This window comes from Amblyomma maculatum, chromosome 1 (genome assembly GCF_055883805.1).
Source record: "Amblyomma maculatum isolate TAMU_Amacu chromosome 1, ASM5588380v1, whole genome shotgun sequence".
NCBI classification, from domain to species: Eukaryota; Metazoa; Arthropoda; class Arachnida; order Ixodida; family Ixodidae; genus Amblyomma; species Amblyomma maculatum.
This window is the reverse complement of record NC_139344.1, coordinates 194,337,389-194,354,916: the sequence shown is the minus strand read 5'-3', so window position 1 is coordinate 194,354,916 and position 17,528 is coordinate 194,337,389. Positions and strand designations below refer to the sequence as shown.

The window sequence follows — 17,528 nt, the reverse complement described above, 5'->3', positions numbered from 1 at the left end:
AATACAGATGTTCAAACAGAAGAAAATGATACACATAAAAAATTACAATACTAACATATAAAACTGAAAAACCTGCACTAAACAAAAGAAAATCTGAGACAAGAATAGCTAACACGTGGCATTGCATAAAATGAGTCTCATCAGAGACTGACGATAATCAGCATAATCTGCTCTGCAAGCCACGGCTGCAGGAAGGTGGTTCCACTTTTTTGATGTGCGAGGAATACAGCTATATAAGAACATGTTCGTATGGCCAAAAATGGATCCAGTCTTATGCTAATGATTGATACGGAAAGAACGATAGGTGGATGAAGTGATAAGATGGGTGTAGTGACTGCATGGCGATAATAAAGTTTATGAAAAAGGCATAAGCGCTAAAATTTTCTACGCTGTAGTAGAAAAGGTAAGAAAAAGTTAGACTGCATTGCTGTTATACTCGCGGTCCGGTTATAATTAGAAAGGATAAATGAAGCTGAGTTATTCTGAACAAGCTTTAACGCAGCGCAAAGGGTAGCATGGTGAGGATCCCAAATAAAGGACGGCATGCTCCAATTTTATATTGCACAGAAGATGATACGAGCACGAGGCAACAGATGGGAAAGGTAGCGCAAAAGGAAGAGGACTGTTCAGACTTAGTAAGCAAAGTTGATAAGGATACTAAAAGGCATGCAGGCATGAGCAAAACGCAAATCACGGTAATTGAATAAAAGGGTGTTGAAATGACCCGACGTTCTGCGGACGGTTGAAAAGAAGAGGAATTTTTATGCTACCGTAGTGTCAGCGGAGGTGTGCGACAGGTGAACACGAATGCCATGTAAACGCAGATGTTATGGACGAAGTAGTGCCGTGTATTCCTCTACGGCTCTTTAAACAGTGTTTAAGCCCCACCACAAGTACTTAAGCATTTAATGCTCAATGTTTCTTTCGTTTTCTATGCACATATTGATTTCCACTGAGAGCGCGAATGAAAACCAACATAGCGCTGACCGGCTGTTGTCGGCCGGTATGTTCCCTCTCGACAGAGCAGTGCGCTTCGACACAGTGAGGCTGCCAAAACGTTTTCCGCCTAAACTTCGAAGCGGAACTCTTTTTTTACGGAATCAACCCAAACCTTGCAAAGGAAAATTCTGAGCGGACAGTTTTTAATTAGCGCCGAAAGAAATTTCGCAAACTGGCAGAGTAACAACTTGCACAGCCGCTTCTAAGAGTTCTACATCGCAGCTCGACATCGAAACACACAACAGGTGACTCGAAACATATATAAAGTGTGTGTCCAGAAGCCATATACTGCATATCAGCGCATCAAAGACTCGCACATGTCACAGAAGTGCGACCAAAGCATAACAAAAAGAGAGTGCGATTCGCGTAAACAACAGAGAGCAAAAAGGAGACGCTATATTTTTCATGTCATTCTTGATGCTGTGCTGATTGTTCCGAAGCTCGTACTCAAGGCCAAATAAATTAGCATGGCGAGTAATTCTGGACAAGCTAAGTTCTTTTTTCAACAACAATTGTTTATGAACTCAATTTTTTTCGCATGTCGTAAAATTCTGCTATGACAATCAATATATCCGCAGAACTTCCCTCGGGAAGCTGGCAGTTCTTTTTTTTTTTTTTGTTAATAACGTTTCTGCGATCTTAAACACACGTTTCGAGCGAGGGAAAACAAAGCAAAGTCTGTAACTGTATATTACAATATCCAGCATTTGCCTCCCAATGAAAAGTGATGTCCAAGAAAGCTGGACTTCGCATGGTATGGCTTTCTTTCTTCTTTCCTTTACGAGCTCGTCGCCGATATAAGACACGAGTGGAAGACCGTGTTCTGTGGCGGGCGAGTGTACTGCCGGTGGGACTGCGAAACAGAAAGAAGGCGAACATGTTCATGTGGAGAATAAAGCAGTGTTGTGTTTACTTTTGAGCCGCAATCAGTTGTAAATAATGGCACACGACATCGAGTCAACGATGGAGAGACCGTCAAGGTAACTAACTATGTTTGCATGCGAAAATCTCGCTCAGCCGAGCCCTACCCACATACGAACTATCGATGATCCAGAATTCAATTTAGATAACTGTCGTTTTCCAACTATGTATTTGAGATTACCATAGTTCAAAAAACACCATCTCTATTTTCAGGCGGCTTACATGTCCAATATGACTTACGAGCAGTGCATGTCGACCAGTTACTATCAGTACCGCTACTACTGCTACTACTACATCTGCTAGTACAGCCATCGCTAATACTACTGATAGAAATATCAAAATCCCAATTTAACAGCCCACTGAGAACTGTAGCACAAATAAGATAATAAATGAAGACAGGTGTGAGAACATGATTTTAGGATAAAAGAAAAAGGAAAGAGCAGAATTCAGAGAAGGGAAGGAAGGGATGGTCCGGAAATAACAGCTGTTCAAAGCAATTTCCGTAGGCGCATTTCGCACACAGATCACAATAAAAACAATGGCTCCTAAACCATGACTTTACACTGAAAATAGGAGAGACTACCGAAACAAAAAGTGTGCACGTAAACATGCATGCATTTATAGATGCAAATATATATGTACGCCGGTGCGTAGATTAACATTCCAGTGAAAAGGAGACAGATGTGCATACACACAGGGACGCTCATAACGCTAGGCATGAAAAGTTGAGAAACAAAACTGTACGAGGAGGTAAAGAGTGAACCACGGTGGTGTGTTTAACAACCCCCAGAGGTGCCTATGCACCCTGCATCCGCCAGGTGTCACAGCCATCGGGTGCCGTTAAGCGCCACCACGTTACCGCTTTTGCGTTAATAGCCACATTTAGGATAAGGTGAACTTATCCATTAGGGGAATGACGGGACGTCAGTGCGCATGCGTGGAATGCTACTGTTCCTTCTTACCGCAAAGTCAATCCACAACAGCCGCAGGTTCATCGACCAAACGATGAAATGTTTTAGACATTTACTTTGTCCTAAAAACTTTCTCTATCAATTCAGAACGCGAATTGCTAATTAACATATCTGTTCATTTTCAATGCGTGTGAAAGGCGTTGATGTCCGTCCTATGCTAATATCATACGGGGACATCAGGCGTCCTTCCACTAACATGCGAACGCGTAAACAAACTCGTTGCTAAACGGACTCACTTGAATGACAAAAAATAAGGCGAAAATATTTAATCGCGACGTCTAGGAAAATAGTACCAGATTGCTCTTCACATAGCGAAACTCTTTCGAGAGGCTTGTGTGATAAATATTCTCCCTGTAGTTGTCCAGCGTATCACAGCTCAATCAAGAATTGACTCAAGCGTTTTGACAACGCTGAAAATAACAATTGTTGATTTTGTATATAAATTCGGCTTATCTGGATCATGGACGTGGGAAAAATACTACAACAGTGCGCGGTGGCACAGTGATATCGCAGCATTATCCCCAAGCCCATGCAGATACTTGTCCGGCGACAAAGGACTAAATAAAAAAGTATTTAAAAACTTCGTGCCTAGGAAGTTCCTGTACTGGATGTCAGACACGAAAAGACGCCAGTTTTCATTACTTGTACTACAGTGTTCTAATGAGCGAAGCACACAAGGAAACTCTGAGCTACGCATTGATAGGGACTTCGGAGAGGCAGAGTTGCCAGCGGTGGAGGCATTCCGGGACGCTCGCGCCGCCGCAAGAGGTGCGAGCGTCCAGTGGGTCCCATGGGCACCAGAGTTACGACAGTTAGGAACTTTACGACTGCAGGGTGTCCATTGAAAACAGGTAAGCTTTCCCGATTACTGATACCAGTTGATGCCATGATAAATAACTTAAATGGCCTCTGTGTTTAACCATTTTGAAATTTAAAAACACACGCTCCGTATGACCAAGTTACCCCAAGTGCACACGTATGCAATAAAAAGTGTATTAGAGACCGCAAGAATAGCGCCCTTAGCGGAGGTGCATGCCTCGCCAAAAACAGTCTTTCTTGCACATCCGACGAATGCCTGCTCTGTGTATGCGACCGGATATAATATTATATAGTTTGTCATATTTAGACCATAATACTCCAGTTGCCGAGAATAATAGCGTCACTTTGCTCGCTCGACGCTGGCAACACACGCACGCGCCCACACAAGCACGCCCCCCCCCCCACTCACTCACTCACTCACTCACTCACTCACTCACTCACTCACTCACTCACTCACTCACTCACTCACTCACTCACTCGCTCACTCACTCACTCACTCACTCACTCACTCACTCACTCACTCACTCACTCACTCACTCACTCACTCACTCACTCACTCACTCACTCACTCACTCACTCACTCACTCACTCACTCACTCACTCACTCACACAAATACTGGATAAAACCCTTCAACGCCATGCTTAAAGGGTTACATAACTGCGTAACTGAAAAAGGGTTACATCCTTTTGGTTCATAACGGCAGCACACGCCGGTGAAGCAAAGAAAAGGCAACAACAGTAATTTCGGCCGGATATGTTAAATCGAGTTATTTCGCAACGTGTCATGCTAGAGAACTAACGGCTTGCTGAGAAGCAGCGAAGTACGTTTGTGTACGTCGTCAGGACGACTTCCGCTTTTGACGAAGCCAGCCGCGAGTCGTTTTGTGTCTGTCAAAGGGAGAGCGACGACCTGCCTGGGCTGGCGACGATGCGGTGGCCGCAGGGGGAGACCCACGTATGGTGGTCGCGATGCTGGCGCTCAGTTCTTACCGGCAAGCGAATTTCGCCCCAAAGAGTCGACAGGCGACGACGGCATGCATTGCAGAGACGACGCCCTTGCGTTTCGCTTGTCGCCGCGCGCCATCTTGGGTAAACAACAGCCTGCGCGCAGATTAACGGCGTCGAAGATAGCCGCGGTCTCCAGATAAGCGTGCACGGCAGCGCTGGGTCACGTGTCCGCGTCCAAGTCGGCAAGGTGACGGGCGATCGCCTTTGTTGCCCGCCAGCGGCTCCATGTGAAGTTTGACCCCCGAGTATCTCTGCTCCCCATTAGTGCGCCAAGGGGCACCGCTATGAACGCGGAGCCGAGTGGAGCGTCGGCCGGCCTGCTGGGCTGTGCCGCACCGCTGGGCAGCGTCATCGTCCAGGGAGGCACCCCGGCGATGGCCATCGACGCCTCCGGACAAGGTGAGGAGCGTTAGGCCTACGCGGCCGCAGCGTTTGCGCCCTTGCACCAAAGCATATGGATGTGCAGGATGGGCGACAGCCACCGCTGCGACGCGCATCCATTTCGCGGCTGCGCTCGCGATCGTGTGCTGGCGGAGGAGAGCGGCCCGCACTGCCCGGCGCGGCAGTGCGGCTCTCTGCTCGGTTTGCACCCCCGCTGTCTCCAGGTTGGCCCTGGAACAGTAGGCACCAGCGCAAGTGAACTGCTACCGTCTTCATGGTTTAATTTTCGCCAGACTCTCTTCCACTAACGTTTGGCGGAATTACTCTCCTGGTAGCCCAACGACCGGACGCGCGCGTTTAAAGCGGCTCATGCGTGGCAGCTCGCTACACGTGACATTCTACAACGTAGCGCTGTGCGCCTGTTTTGAGCCAGTAACTCTGAACGTGTGCGTGTTGTGTGATAACAGTACTGGGAATCAGTAACCGGTCATATCGATCGTAATGAAGATATCTTGTGAAACGGATGTGTAGCTGGCCGCGGTAACTTCTCATAGCCTCTTTGAATTGGGTCGCAGTTTTGAATGAGTGGTACGATGGGATCTCTGTTAGACAATGCTTCCCGCAATTATCGCCATTGGTTGTATAAGCAGATGTAAACATAAAGAGAATGTACATAAAAGTCGGATTAAAGATGAAAACGCAATCGATTGTAACACGAAAACGAAGAAACCAAAAGGTTGCAATACTGGTAATAGCTGATGCATTCCCCGAATGAAAACAATGTATGAGGAAAGTTTTTATGAAACGTTCCACCTTGCGTCTGCGGTACGCACTCGGCTGTTGCTCATGAGCAAAATATACGGAGATGAAGTCTAGTGAACGGTAATCAGTATTCCTCGCTCTGATTTTAGGCGGCGCAATATGTAGCTTTCGTCTCTCCTCATCCTGTTTGTTTTGAGCGGGAATCTTACTCCTTCGTCCTTTATTTGCTTTTCGCAGAAACTGGGGCATGACGGTAATTGATTGATCCATTTGTGCGTGCGTATTTAATACATGTCTCAGTACACAAATGGTGTAAAAGCGGTATAAAGAAAGGTTTATATTTCTACAAGAGAAAACGGGGCTGTTTCAATCACACCTCGCCTTAATGGAGGTAGACCTTTCAAAATGCTACTCCTGATCTTACGATGCGGGTGGATCAAGATGGCTTCCGGTAGTTACACGTCAATACACGTTTTAGTTTGAAGTCGTCACGAATGTAGAGAAAGCAAATAGACAACGGGGATAGGTTTTTTCCTATTTATTCAAAATGAATTCATTCAACATATATCCAAATAATAGTGTGAAGAACGGCAATATTGAATACATGATGGAAATGAAAGATTTGATGCAGTGTCGATATTTACTGGTTGACGACAGAGCTAGTTCATTTAAATACCCATGTAAAATATTTAATTCTGTACAGCCTATATTACTCGAACTTTCGACAGTTTAGAGAGTCTTGAAAATTTAACTTTTATAGCTCAGAGTAGTCCCAGAGAACCAGCTCATGAAAATGGGGTGGTGGCGGTCCCAACGACACAATATAATAGCATTCCTAATATTTAAAGGTGCGAAAAACACAGTAAAAACACAGTGAAGACGATGGGACGAAACGCCGCCTCCAACTGGTGTATTGCGCACACGAAATACGTCATCTAAGATCAAATTTACCGTTGTAACACATGCTCAAGGAATTCTTTTTCCGCCGTGTACAGAGCAATTGATGTATCACTTACGTACGAGCTGGCTTTCTTTTTTATATAAAATATTTCGATCAGTTCTCTAGTTGTCTCTTCTTTTACCAAGAATGCTCATGTCAGAATAGCATGGCTCACAGGACGAGCACTCTGCATTGTGCTTCCAAATGCGAGCCTTCCTTCATTTGTTCCACATTTCGTTCATGCTCTCTCATTCGCGCATTGATACACCGGCCAGTCTGTCCAATGTAGGAGTGGCCGCAGGACAAATATGCAATTAGTAGGATTATTAAGCGGAGCTCGCGTTTGCGTCTTGTGTCGAGAGATGACATACAATTCTCAAACCTGTCTTCTTTTCATCGCGAACGTACGGTCTGCAAGAACTACCATTGCCGCTGTGCATAAATAAAAAGGACATTGAGTGCATTCAATTCGTCGAGTCTCAAGTACCAGCTGAGTCAGTAGCTTCTACTTTTACTAACCCTGGTAACACAAAACAAAATAATGCCACAAAAGTTGCGTTATTGCAAGTAATGTTACATGGCACACTTCGGTGTTATGCTTACGTTATACGTCAGCAAATAGCATTTTATTGTTTATTCTAAACAATATGGTTTGACGTCTACTGAACGAATTGATAATGCTTTGTTGTCAATGTTTTTATAACGCTGAAATAACAAACGTAAAATGACATGATGAGTATATTTCAGGCGCTATTTTCCCTATGGTGGTGATGCTTTTGAGGTATAATTTCGCATTTAATTCTCTTTCATTGTGCCTGTATCGAGCGCGTACATAGCGCCAGAATTTGATTCAAAGCTTTACTGATTACCCAGGTACAAATATCGTTTGTAACGTTTTGGCATTCATTGGGGGCTCGGCCTGTATGATATCAATGTGTATGAGCTGTAGGTACCAGTCGCATTGTATTGCAGTACTCGAGTGTTTCTGACAATTAAAGCAGCATGCGGCTGTTGTGGTCCCTAGCTCATAGCAAAGCATTCATTGAAGCTGCGTGCGGCCACAAAAGTCACGTATGATCTGATCCTGCAGTGTACTTTACCAGCTTAGCTAAAGTTGCACATATGGCGTAATGTTTAATTAAGTTTGGAAAAATATTACTTTCATGTCTTCGGTAATGCCTGAAAAACCACAGTAAGAGGACGTTATAATAATCTGTGAACATATCTCAAGAACAAAAAATAACGAGGTTATGCTTCGGTGCTACCTAAGACAACTGCACAGCCTGGTCGAAACTGGAGCCATTTAGAGTAGAACAGCTTGGTCCAAGGCTTTTTTACCAAGCATGTCACCCCAAGAAAACCTACTGACAAATTATAGGAAAGCTTGTGTCCTTTAGAAAACCGGTGGGCACCCGGCGGCACCGTGGATCGAACCCAGCGTCTGTCACGCGTGAAAAGGATAATTAAATCACCAGGCGGTCGCTCAGTTGCGCCAGTTGACATGCCATATTCCAATATATGCTACTCGTACTTGGCACGTTAAAAACAAAACTTTCAAAAATGGTGCGCAAAAAAGGATAGCTTTGCGATCGAGTAGAGACGAATCGCATTACACGCTTATGCAGTTCAAATAGATTTTCTGCGTACAGTTCAATGTGTCGGCTGCTTGTAAAAACGGTGGACTCGGAAAAGTATTTTCATTGACAATACCAAATAGCTTAAAGATTACTTACGCGTGAAGCTTTGGCAGGAGTGAGGTTGGTATCTGGTGATGTCAATGCTCTTCTGGTTATGCTAAAATACTAATATACAGTCATCTAGCGCAGGGTAAAAATCCTGCAGAATTGAAAGACTATTGTATTAACTTAAGAACATATGTTTACACAGGCAGCCTAAAGCGTCTTGAACCCACCGGTGGTAAAGACAGCCTGGCTGGCATGCGTGTCGTCTACAGACGAGAAAGTAAAGCTCAAGAGGTTCAGGTTGTTGCAAGCTACTAAGTGGGATTAGCCTCGTGGCCTGTGTCGGAATATGCTCCGCACTCGCGGAGCTTAAGTAACAAAAGTTCGTAATTGAGGGACGTAACTTTGACCTAACAGACGTACATCGCCATGCACAAAATGGCTCACAATAGTCAACTGCAGGGTGATGATAGCAATCAGGCTCAACTGCAACATGCCTCACCATAGTGATCATCAAATAGGAACAGGGCGGGAATTATCCCGTTGGCGTCACTTGAAGATTCCTGCGAAGGAGCTGTAAGGAGATTAGATTTACATGCTGTCGTTGTTTGAAGAACAAACGGTCCCTAATTGTGTTGGGCTGGAATTTGAAGTTATCAAATTTAATTAGAAGCTGCCGTGCAAACGAGTCTGCATTTTGGCATAAACGTGGGAGGACTTAAGCATTAAACACGCCGACACCACAGCTATAAGCAAATCATATATGAGAGAAGAAAAAAAAATAGGATATGGTAGACAATACGATGCGACGGCGCATAGGTAATTGTATAAGAAGAACAGAAGGACGAAATGCAAAACAGAACTTCATGCATGCAAAAACACATTTTTTTTTTTCTATTCTGATGGTGGTACTAAATGAAACGGTATATCGACGTCGTAGAAGATGAGACAGGAGCGTTTGTAGGGCTTTTGACCCCGCAACGTGAAAGAATCTGAGCGCCTCAAACATCCGTGTCGCGCAATAGCAGAATACAGACCGTTTTAGAGACGATCTTTCAAAACTGCCTTGTAGCTGTGCGACGCCAACTGTACCGAAACTATTTCAATGATCAGCCGAAACGGATTGTTTACGCTAATCATACCCCCCCCCCCCCCCCCCCCCCCCCTCTCCTTCCAAAGGGCTTCGCAAAATGGTTTGCGATAGGCCGGAAACGACTAAGTGGCGAATCGACACAGCGACCGAATTGACGAATCGTTAGCAAATCCACTGGCCAGATGCTAAACATTGCTACGCGCCAATATCTTCGCAAATTCCGACCCTGACCAGTTGCAGCAAGATACAGCGTCTATGCATGTGCTCCATGGCTTAGAGGAAAGTGCTGCTTAAAGTTTTAATACAGAAGCATTACTACTTGCATTCCTGTATTTCGCCGGGGTGGTTGTGAAGTCTCCATCGAGCTAGCACTCGAGAAAAAAAAAATCGCTTTTAATGGGTTGCAAATCATGCATAGGCGAAGAGATGGGTCTCGCTGGCTACTGCACTGTAGACCACAACACCATCTAGGTAGCAATTTTTGTTGTTGTTTTTTTCCATGCTAATCTGCCAGTCTTTCACACTGCGCTTCGAGTGTCCTCGTCTTCATCTCCTCTCACAAAGTTGTCTAAAGACCTTTATTTGACCTCCTTTATCCTAATAGAAGCCTTAATCAGCAGGTAAATACTTGGTTAAACATGGCAAGACGGGGCATAACAAAGCTATATGAGTGCTAAATATTGGTTCACCACGTATATCTGTACTTAGCTGAGCTAAACCACCGCTTATTTTTTCCCCTTTTCGTTTACGTTAAAGTAATGTATGTTCTCCCAACCCTTTAGGTACAATAAAACTGGTTTCATGGAATTTCTGAACCATTAATCTTTGGAGTGCCAGCTTTGCTAGTGAATATCATCACTTCAATTACATGAGAAGCGTTTCTAAAGTAAGTGAGGAATTCGGCGCGACAGACGAGCGAATATTTCAATCCCTTCGAAAGTTACGCCGTTTGCAATCATGATTCCAGGAGATTACTAGCGAGATTCTTTCGACACTAGTACTTATTCTACCACTAGTAAACCTATTCTAAACTGCGTGGGAAAAGCATCATCATCCAAAGCACTGCATATTGTCATACCAAGAAACATTGGATAGTTTCTTGAAAAGCGTACTTGAACGCATTTTTTTTTTCGCGTGTATTAGCATTGTGATAACTATCAAAATATGCGCAGAGCTTCCCTCGGCAGTCTTTTAATATGTTTGCCATTAATTTCTCAAAATCGCGCCCCGTTGGTTTTTAGTGCCAGTCTGACTTATTTTCTGTCAGCACAGGAGAAATTTTCAGAAACAGAAATTTGGCACGCGTCAGTAGCTGATGCTATTTCTTTAAATGTATTCATAAAGCTATCTTACAATTTTTCACCATATCATCACAATTATTCATAAGCACATCCCTTTCATCCATTTGGTTTTCTGGAAAGTCTCACTTGCTCATCCCAAGCGCAGAAAAAAACAATCAGAAGCAAAATTTTGCTACATACCGGGAGCTTGGGCTGCTTATATCATCATGTTCATGCAGAGTATCTTGCCAAAGTTTTCTCACATATATTTTCAAAAATACGCCCCTTTTCTTTTAGCGGTAGTTTTACCTACTGACAGCGAACACAAGAAAAACTTCATAAGCAAAATTTTGTCAAGCACCGGAAGCTTAGGCATCTCCATCAACATCTGCGTAACAGTATCTTACAATATCCCACAGCTGCCTCACAATTAACATGTGTCCCTGAATACTGGGCCTGCAGGTAACGGGGTTCGATCCTGCTCAGAGTTAGGCGCGCCCATTTGTGTACCGTTTTCTCCTGCTAAAAGTGCTACCTGCTGCAGAATTTTTGAACGTCAGTAATGCTGGGATACACTAATTGTGAAGCCAGGGAACAGCATAAAATATATATGACGAGATTTTACGTAAAATCAAATACTTAAGGGAGAAGAAGAAAACGTGGTGTGTATCTGTTTCGAAATTACCCTCGTATCAGAGCATGAGAGCAAAAGAAATACACTGAGAGAAAAAAATCTCATCAACGATGTCCGTTTTTAGTTTTCGTTGCTGTTCGTTAAATATGCGACAGAACATAATCGGCTAAGCACCATATCTACGCTTGTGCAGTCTATCTGAACCTTTGCTTCGTACCGAATGCTGTCCTGTGTCGAATTTTAGCGCACTTTATATTCGTATGAGGTGTGTTATTATTCTAAATACTATGCACAATGGGAGTTATGTTGGCTAAACGTGTGATATCGTTTGTCGGTGTGGTGCACAAAGAGGAAAGAAAGAAGCTAGCGCAACGCAGGGCTAACACAAACAGAAACAAAGAACCGTGGTTTCTTCAATGTTTTGCACCCTGGCCCCGCCGCGGTGGTGCAGTGGTAAGACGTCCGACTACTGCGCCGGAGTGTACCCGGGTTCGATCCCGACTGCGGCGGTTGCGTTTCGATGGAGGTGAAACGAAGAGGCGTTCGTCTGCTGCGCGATTTCAGCGCACGTTAAAGATCCACAGGTGGCCTAAATTACTCCGTAGCCCTCCACTACGGCTCCTCTTTCTCTTTTTCCACTTTCATTCCCCTCTTTCTCCCTTCCTTTACGGCGCGGTTGAGGTGTCCACAGAAACAAGTGCGACAGATACTGCGCCTTTCCCTTCCTGTTATTATTATTATTATTATTATTATTATTATTATTATTATTATTATTATTATTATTATTATTATTATTATTATTATTATTATTATTATTATTATTATTATTATTATTATTATTATTATTATTATTATTATTATTATGTGTTACGCATACTTAATACCCAGCAATGCACAAGCCCAGAAAAAAGAGGAAGGTGTTTGAAATAATTGAGGTTGAGTTTTTATTTTGGTTTGGTTTGGCTCGTGGAGTTCAACATCCCAAAGCGACTAAGGCTATTGAGATAGCATAGTGGAGGGCTCCGGAAATTTATACCACTTGGAGTTTTTTAATGTGCACTGACATCGCACAGCACACAGGTGCCTTGCTTTTCGAAAGCGACGGCAGCGGCCAGGTTTCGATCCCGCATACTTGGGCACAGATGTAGAGCCCTAAACGCCGTTTTTAGTTTGTTTCTGTGATTTCCGGTACCAATATTACTGTATTATTCGGAATATGCCTGATCAGAACAACTGATCAGAATAAAATATGAAAACCCAATATACTCGCATAAAATATTTAAACTAGAAGTGTGCAAGAACGCATGGCAAAGAAAGCAGTGAAGAAAGTGGAAAATAGCTCGACACAGACTCAATTCAGATAGACGATTTTGCGTTGTTGAACTATATATATACATGTATAATTTCTTTAATTTGCCCAAAATAGTAATGGATAATAGCGTGCAATGTCAGTGCACGTGAAAGTATTACAGGTGTTTGAAGTTTACTGTAGACCTCCCCCCTCCCCCCCCCCCCCCTTTCTTCATTATGGCGGCCGTCTTAAAGCCTGAGCCGCTTCGGGATGTTAAGCTTCACGAACCATCTACCAGGTTTAGTGGTTTTTGTGACAACTGTGAAATCACGCGTTATGAGCTCCCTCGCATGCAGAGTCGTGCAATCCTCCATTTTTTGCTCTCTGGCGCTCTAGCCATATCGGACTGACTGCCGCCAGAAAAGTGAAACCACTGCGAACAGAACACCTATCATTGCGGTCGCGTGCTCACGGGGAAATGCGGAATCCCGCATCATTTATTGTGCGTCTGCCCTGTTCTCGAAATCAATAGTTTTCTGGTTACCTTTTCTTCTTTCTACATTTCGCTGAGTTTCATGAGAAACTAGTCAGAAGAACGACACCTTTGGCATCTGGCGGTAGGACTGCTGCGCGCTGTTGCAGACCACAAGCAATCGATGGCGTTGTGCGCACCTTGTGTCCAATGTACCTGGTGCTGCCGATACTGCATTGCAGTGTTCTTACAAGAAGCCGCAACGCGGGCTTCTCATTTTTGAAAATATATGCCACTTGCTAAAGCAGGATGGAATATGGAATTAAACTATTTTTGCGCAAAATTATATATTTTTTTCTTGTATGAGCATGTTTTGCTGCCATAGCTGCAAGATGTGTCATTCTGGAGCACGAATATCAAAACTATATTGGCCTTTAATGTTGGGCGATGATTCCAGTGCGAAAATTACCAGACGCCAAGATAATGCCCAGCCCCAATTGCAATAACACAAGGAACCCTTCGTTGCCCTGCCAGATGACGTCCGGTCCACTGATGTCACTTCATGTGGCCACTTTCTACTTGATGCTGTTTCGTCCTCCCATACTTCCAACTTAGGCACGTCACTTCCATTTTACTGACGCCAGTTTCGCCTTGGTAGCTTGACTCAGTCTCTTTACAATTTGACACGCCACTTCCAGTTTAATAATTCGCTTCCAGTTTGTAATGTCGCGCGATATGTGACGCCACGCTCCTGAGCTACACGTTGTCATGGCCACGCATCACGTGCCATGCTTTTAAGTTGATCAGACAACTTATTGCTGCGAACCATTCAAAGGCTTCCATACGAATCAATAAACATTAATAATTCATTACTCATAGTGACTCGTGCCATGATATCAACAATAACAACCATTTATTACGTGGTATGAGTAATCATACACCTTACTTCGAACACACACATACACCGTGATTTCTAACACGAATGCAAAACACTCGAAGTACTGACCGATTGTAAAAACGACACAGAAAAGCAGAAAGTCTGGAAAGCGCCCTAACAGGCTGCTTAATTTTCGCCTATTAATCGCCCCACTGCAGCAACAGCAGGTTGTCACAGGTTTAGAGAACAGAAAGTGGACGAGAAGTAGAATTGTCTTTACTCCACCATTTCTCTATCGCGGAAAAAATGGCTGCCAAAGAATAAACAAAAAATTAAAGACGTAAATATAAAAAAAGTACTCGTATTCATTGCAGCTGCGAGGAAAGCGTAGTTTATGCTTTTACTTCAGCCTTCGCATTCGAGATATTCCACCTCCGCAAGCCAAGCGCCAGGAGAGCGCCGTAGCAGACAAAGCGAGTATAATGCATAGTCTATGCACTATAACGCGAGGCTGATTCCACCTTCCACACTCAATGCGCATGCGCTGCCAAGTATCAGCTCTCTCTTTTTTAACAGTGGACCGTACTGTATTTTACACATCCTTTGGTACATGCTTCTGTCGCGTTCGCGTATGGACCCACGACGCTGACAAGTATTCTCTACGGGATGCGTCAGAACATATCAAACACCAGATGTGCGCTTCGCAATATTTTGGCTGAAACTGTACGCCCAAACTTACGCCATAAATTCGTGGTGAATCTTCCAGGACAGGGTCGGAGGTTAATATAGTTTCTAGAAGCATACTATACGAAGACGAAAGATGAACATGCGGCATTTGTTAGACCTCATAGTATATAGTGACAGCGAAGGAAGTCAGAAAGCGATTCGTGAACAAACGATATTATATTACTATAGGCGCACAATGAGAGTCTGTCGAGTCTGACGCTCCAGCCGCGTTGGCGCGGTCACGTCAGCGAAGGCATCTGCGAAGTGATCATCCGGACCGGAATCTTTCCCTCGGCACGTAACCTCGGGGCCCCGACTGCGGTGCCTCCTCTCCGAGAGACGCTTCAGCGCCTGCACCGAGGGGATGTGGTGCGTCTGCCTTCCCGTGTGCTATCAAATTTCCAGTCCGCAGGTGCCGAAGCACGTGAGCACGATGCCTGCGAGGCATCCATGCTCGGGCCGCGCGTGGGCCCTACCAACACAAACGCGCCATGGTTCGCGCGAGAGGTCAGTTCTCTCTGCGAGTGGTTCCCACAGTGCAGCGAAAGGCGGTCGACGACCCGCTGCATTGTATACATTGTGCAGCTTCGAAATAGAAAGAAAAGTGCGCTTGTAAGGCAGTACGTGTTTTGTCGGGAGGGACCCCCTTTCGTTGCTTCTGTATCTCGTTCCGTTCTCAATTCGTGCCGACGCACAGTTCATTGAACCACGTTTACTTCAGCCTGTTCCATAGGATAGTTTGCGACATGCGATAACATCCGACAGTAAACACCACATACCATACCATACGATTTCGCTTTGACCTAGTAACGAAATAATGACGATCATTCGCAGTAATGTGATTAAAAAAAAACACGAAAGAAAATTCCTTCGTCGCGTTAATTTCTTTCGTTCGAGAACAGTTATGTGTCGCTCGTCATTGGCTTAACAACCATATCTGCCAGCACACTGCGAGAAGGCAGGATGCATTCGTGCTGTCTTCGAGAGAGCGACTGTGATTCCTTGCATTTCATGCCGTCTTCCAGGAAGAGTCACTGAAGAAGTACGTTGCGCATGTGCACAGTGTAACTCGCAGAATTCGTGCGCGTGCGCTGCACTCAGGTAGCCGCCAGGTATATCCGCATCATGTGAGTGAGTGGCGGCTTCAGACCGACTATACTTGCACTATGCTGCAGAAACGCTAGCTTGTATTCAATCGCTATACGTCGTGGACCCGGCCGTCCTCGTCTCTCTATTCATTGATAACCTGCGACAATTGACCTGCAGCAATCAGTTCCGGGAGCCCGTTCGGCAATCGCAGAGCGGCGAGGTTCGTTTTCTGTTCAGCCTTGCACTTGTGAAGCTACAGGACGCTCTTTCACTCCCGTTTCTTTCATGAAGCGCCAAGACTGCCAAGAGCTAGATCGCATGCATTGTATCTGGTCGGTCATGGTTAAAGATCAACGAGCCGTCTCACTCGCAGTTAATTCACACCGCCATTAATGTCATTGCTGTCTAGTTCCGTTGCGTAGAGAAGGAAAAGTGGGCATTGACATTGGTCTCACGAAGAATGAGTGTGTGGGAGATTCGTCGAAGGAGGGAGTCGCGAGATTAACTTTACAGGTTTTAATTGGCTCTTGCGAACTGAAAATAAAAGTAAGAAAGGATCGTATGAAGTTATTAAAGCAAGCATTTTGGAGAAAAGTGTGATTTCTAGAAGAGGATAAATTTGGTTCCCGCCATGCTCTTTCTGGCTCATTCATAAAAGCAGGGATGACCTTTTCCTGCGGCTACATTTTCTTATTACGCTTTATTTCTCGAGTTTGATGAATAGCAGCGCTAAGTCGGGTGAAATTTGCAGCTCTTGGGCTGCTAAATCGCACCAATTCGCATGCACACACACCATACTGTACGCACGGGCGTTCATTATTATGCACGCATAGTGAGTAGCTATCGAGTGTGCACACGCACTGAAGCGCAAGTGTAAATTTTCTTTCCTAGCGTGTCTCCTCTTCCATCCTTCATCAGATAATATTTGGCCTTCACCTGGGAAAATCTGATACGCCTCTGCGCGTTCTGTGAAGCATATCAGGTGTCTGGCGGTCGAGTAGCTACTGTTGCCCTGCGCAGATTTTGGACTTAGCGCACCTGACGTCGTCAGCTGCAGTAGTTATATCATTATGGGGCTCACAAAAAAAAAAAAAATGCAGGTGGAGCATATTTTGCTTTACTTGCGTTCTAAGGAGTGCCGAAAGAGAGTGTGCGGGCCAACGTAAAGCACCCAACGAAAGCGCGCGCGTCGTCCGCTGGCCATAAATCAGTTCTGCGCGAACGTGCTAATGTGCCGTACGTGCTGTAGGCGACTCCGTTGAGTGGCACGCTCACCGCGCATCTCGCCGCTGCGATTGTCGGACCTGGCAAATGCTGACGGGGCGACGGAGCGCTCGCAGCTTCTTTCCTGTCAATGATGCAGCAGGGCGACCAGGTTACCAGCCAGGTATGCATGTCACCGGTGGTGCGGCTGTTGATATCGGTGGTGCGGCTGTTCATATCAAATAGACAGCGGAAACATCACACTCATTTGCGAAGCAGGGTGGATTTAGGGACATTAGCGGGAGCTATGAGAAATGTCGTAGCGTCAGGTTTTGCGGAATGACGCTTCACCGTAAGTATATTTACCGAACCAAAAGAAA

General features: G+C 44.9%; 1 protein-coding gene across 1 annotated transcript in view; it reads left to right on the top strand.

The window, feature by feature from the left end:
* The first annotated feature begins 4,913 nt into the window (after window positions 1–4,913).
* Hnf4 (Hepatocyte nuclear factor 4) overlaps window positions 4,914–17,528 on the top strand; it is a 126,882-nt gene continuing 114,267 nt past the window's right edge. The window contains exon 1 of the mRNA XM_084589956.1: window positions 4,914–5,117. Coding sequence (XP_084446082.1) covers window positions 5,003–5,117 — 115 coding nt within the window. The 5' untranslated portion in view covers window positions 4,914–5,002. The remainder of the gene's footprint in view (window positions 5,118–17,528) is intronic.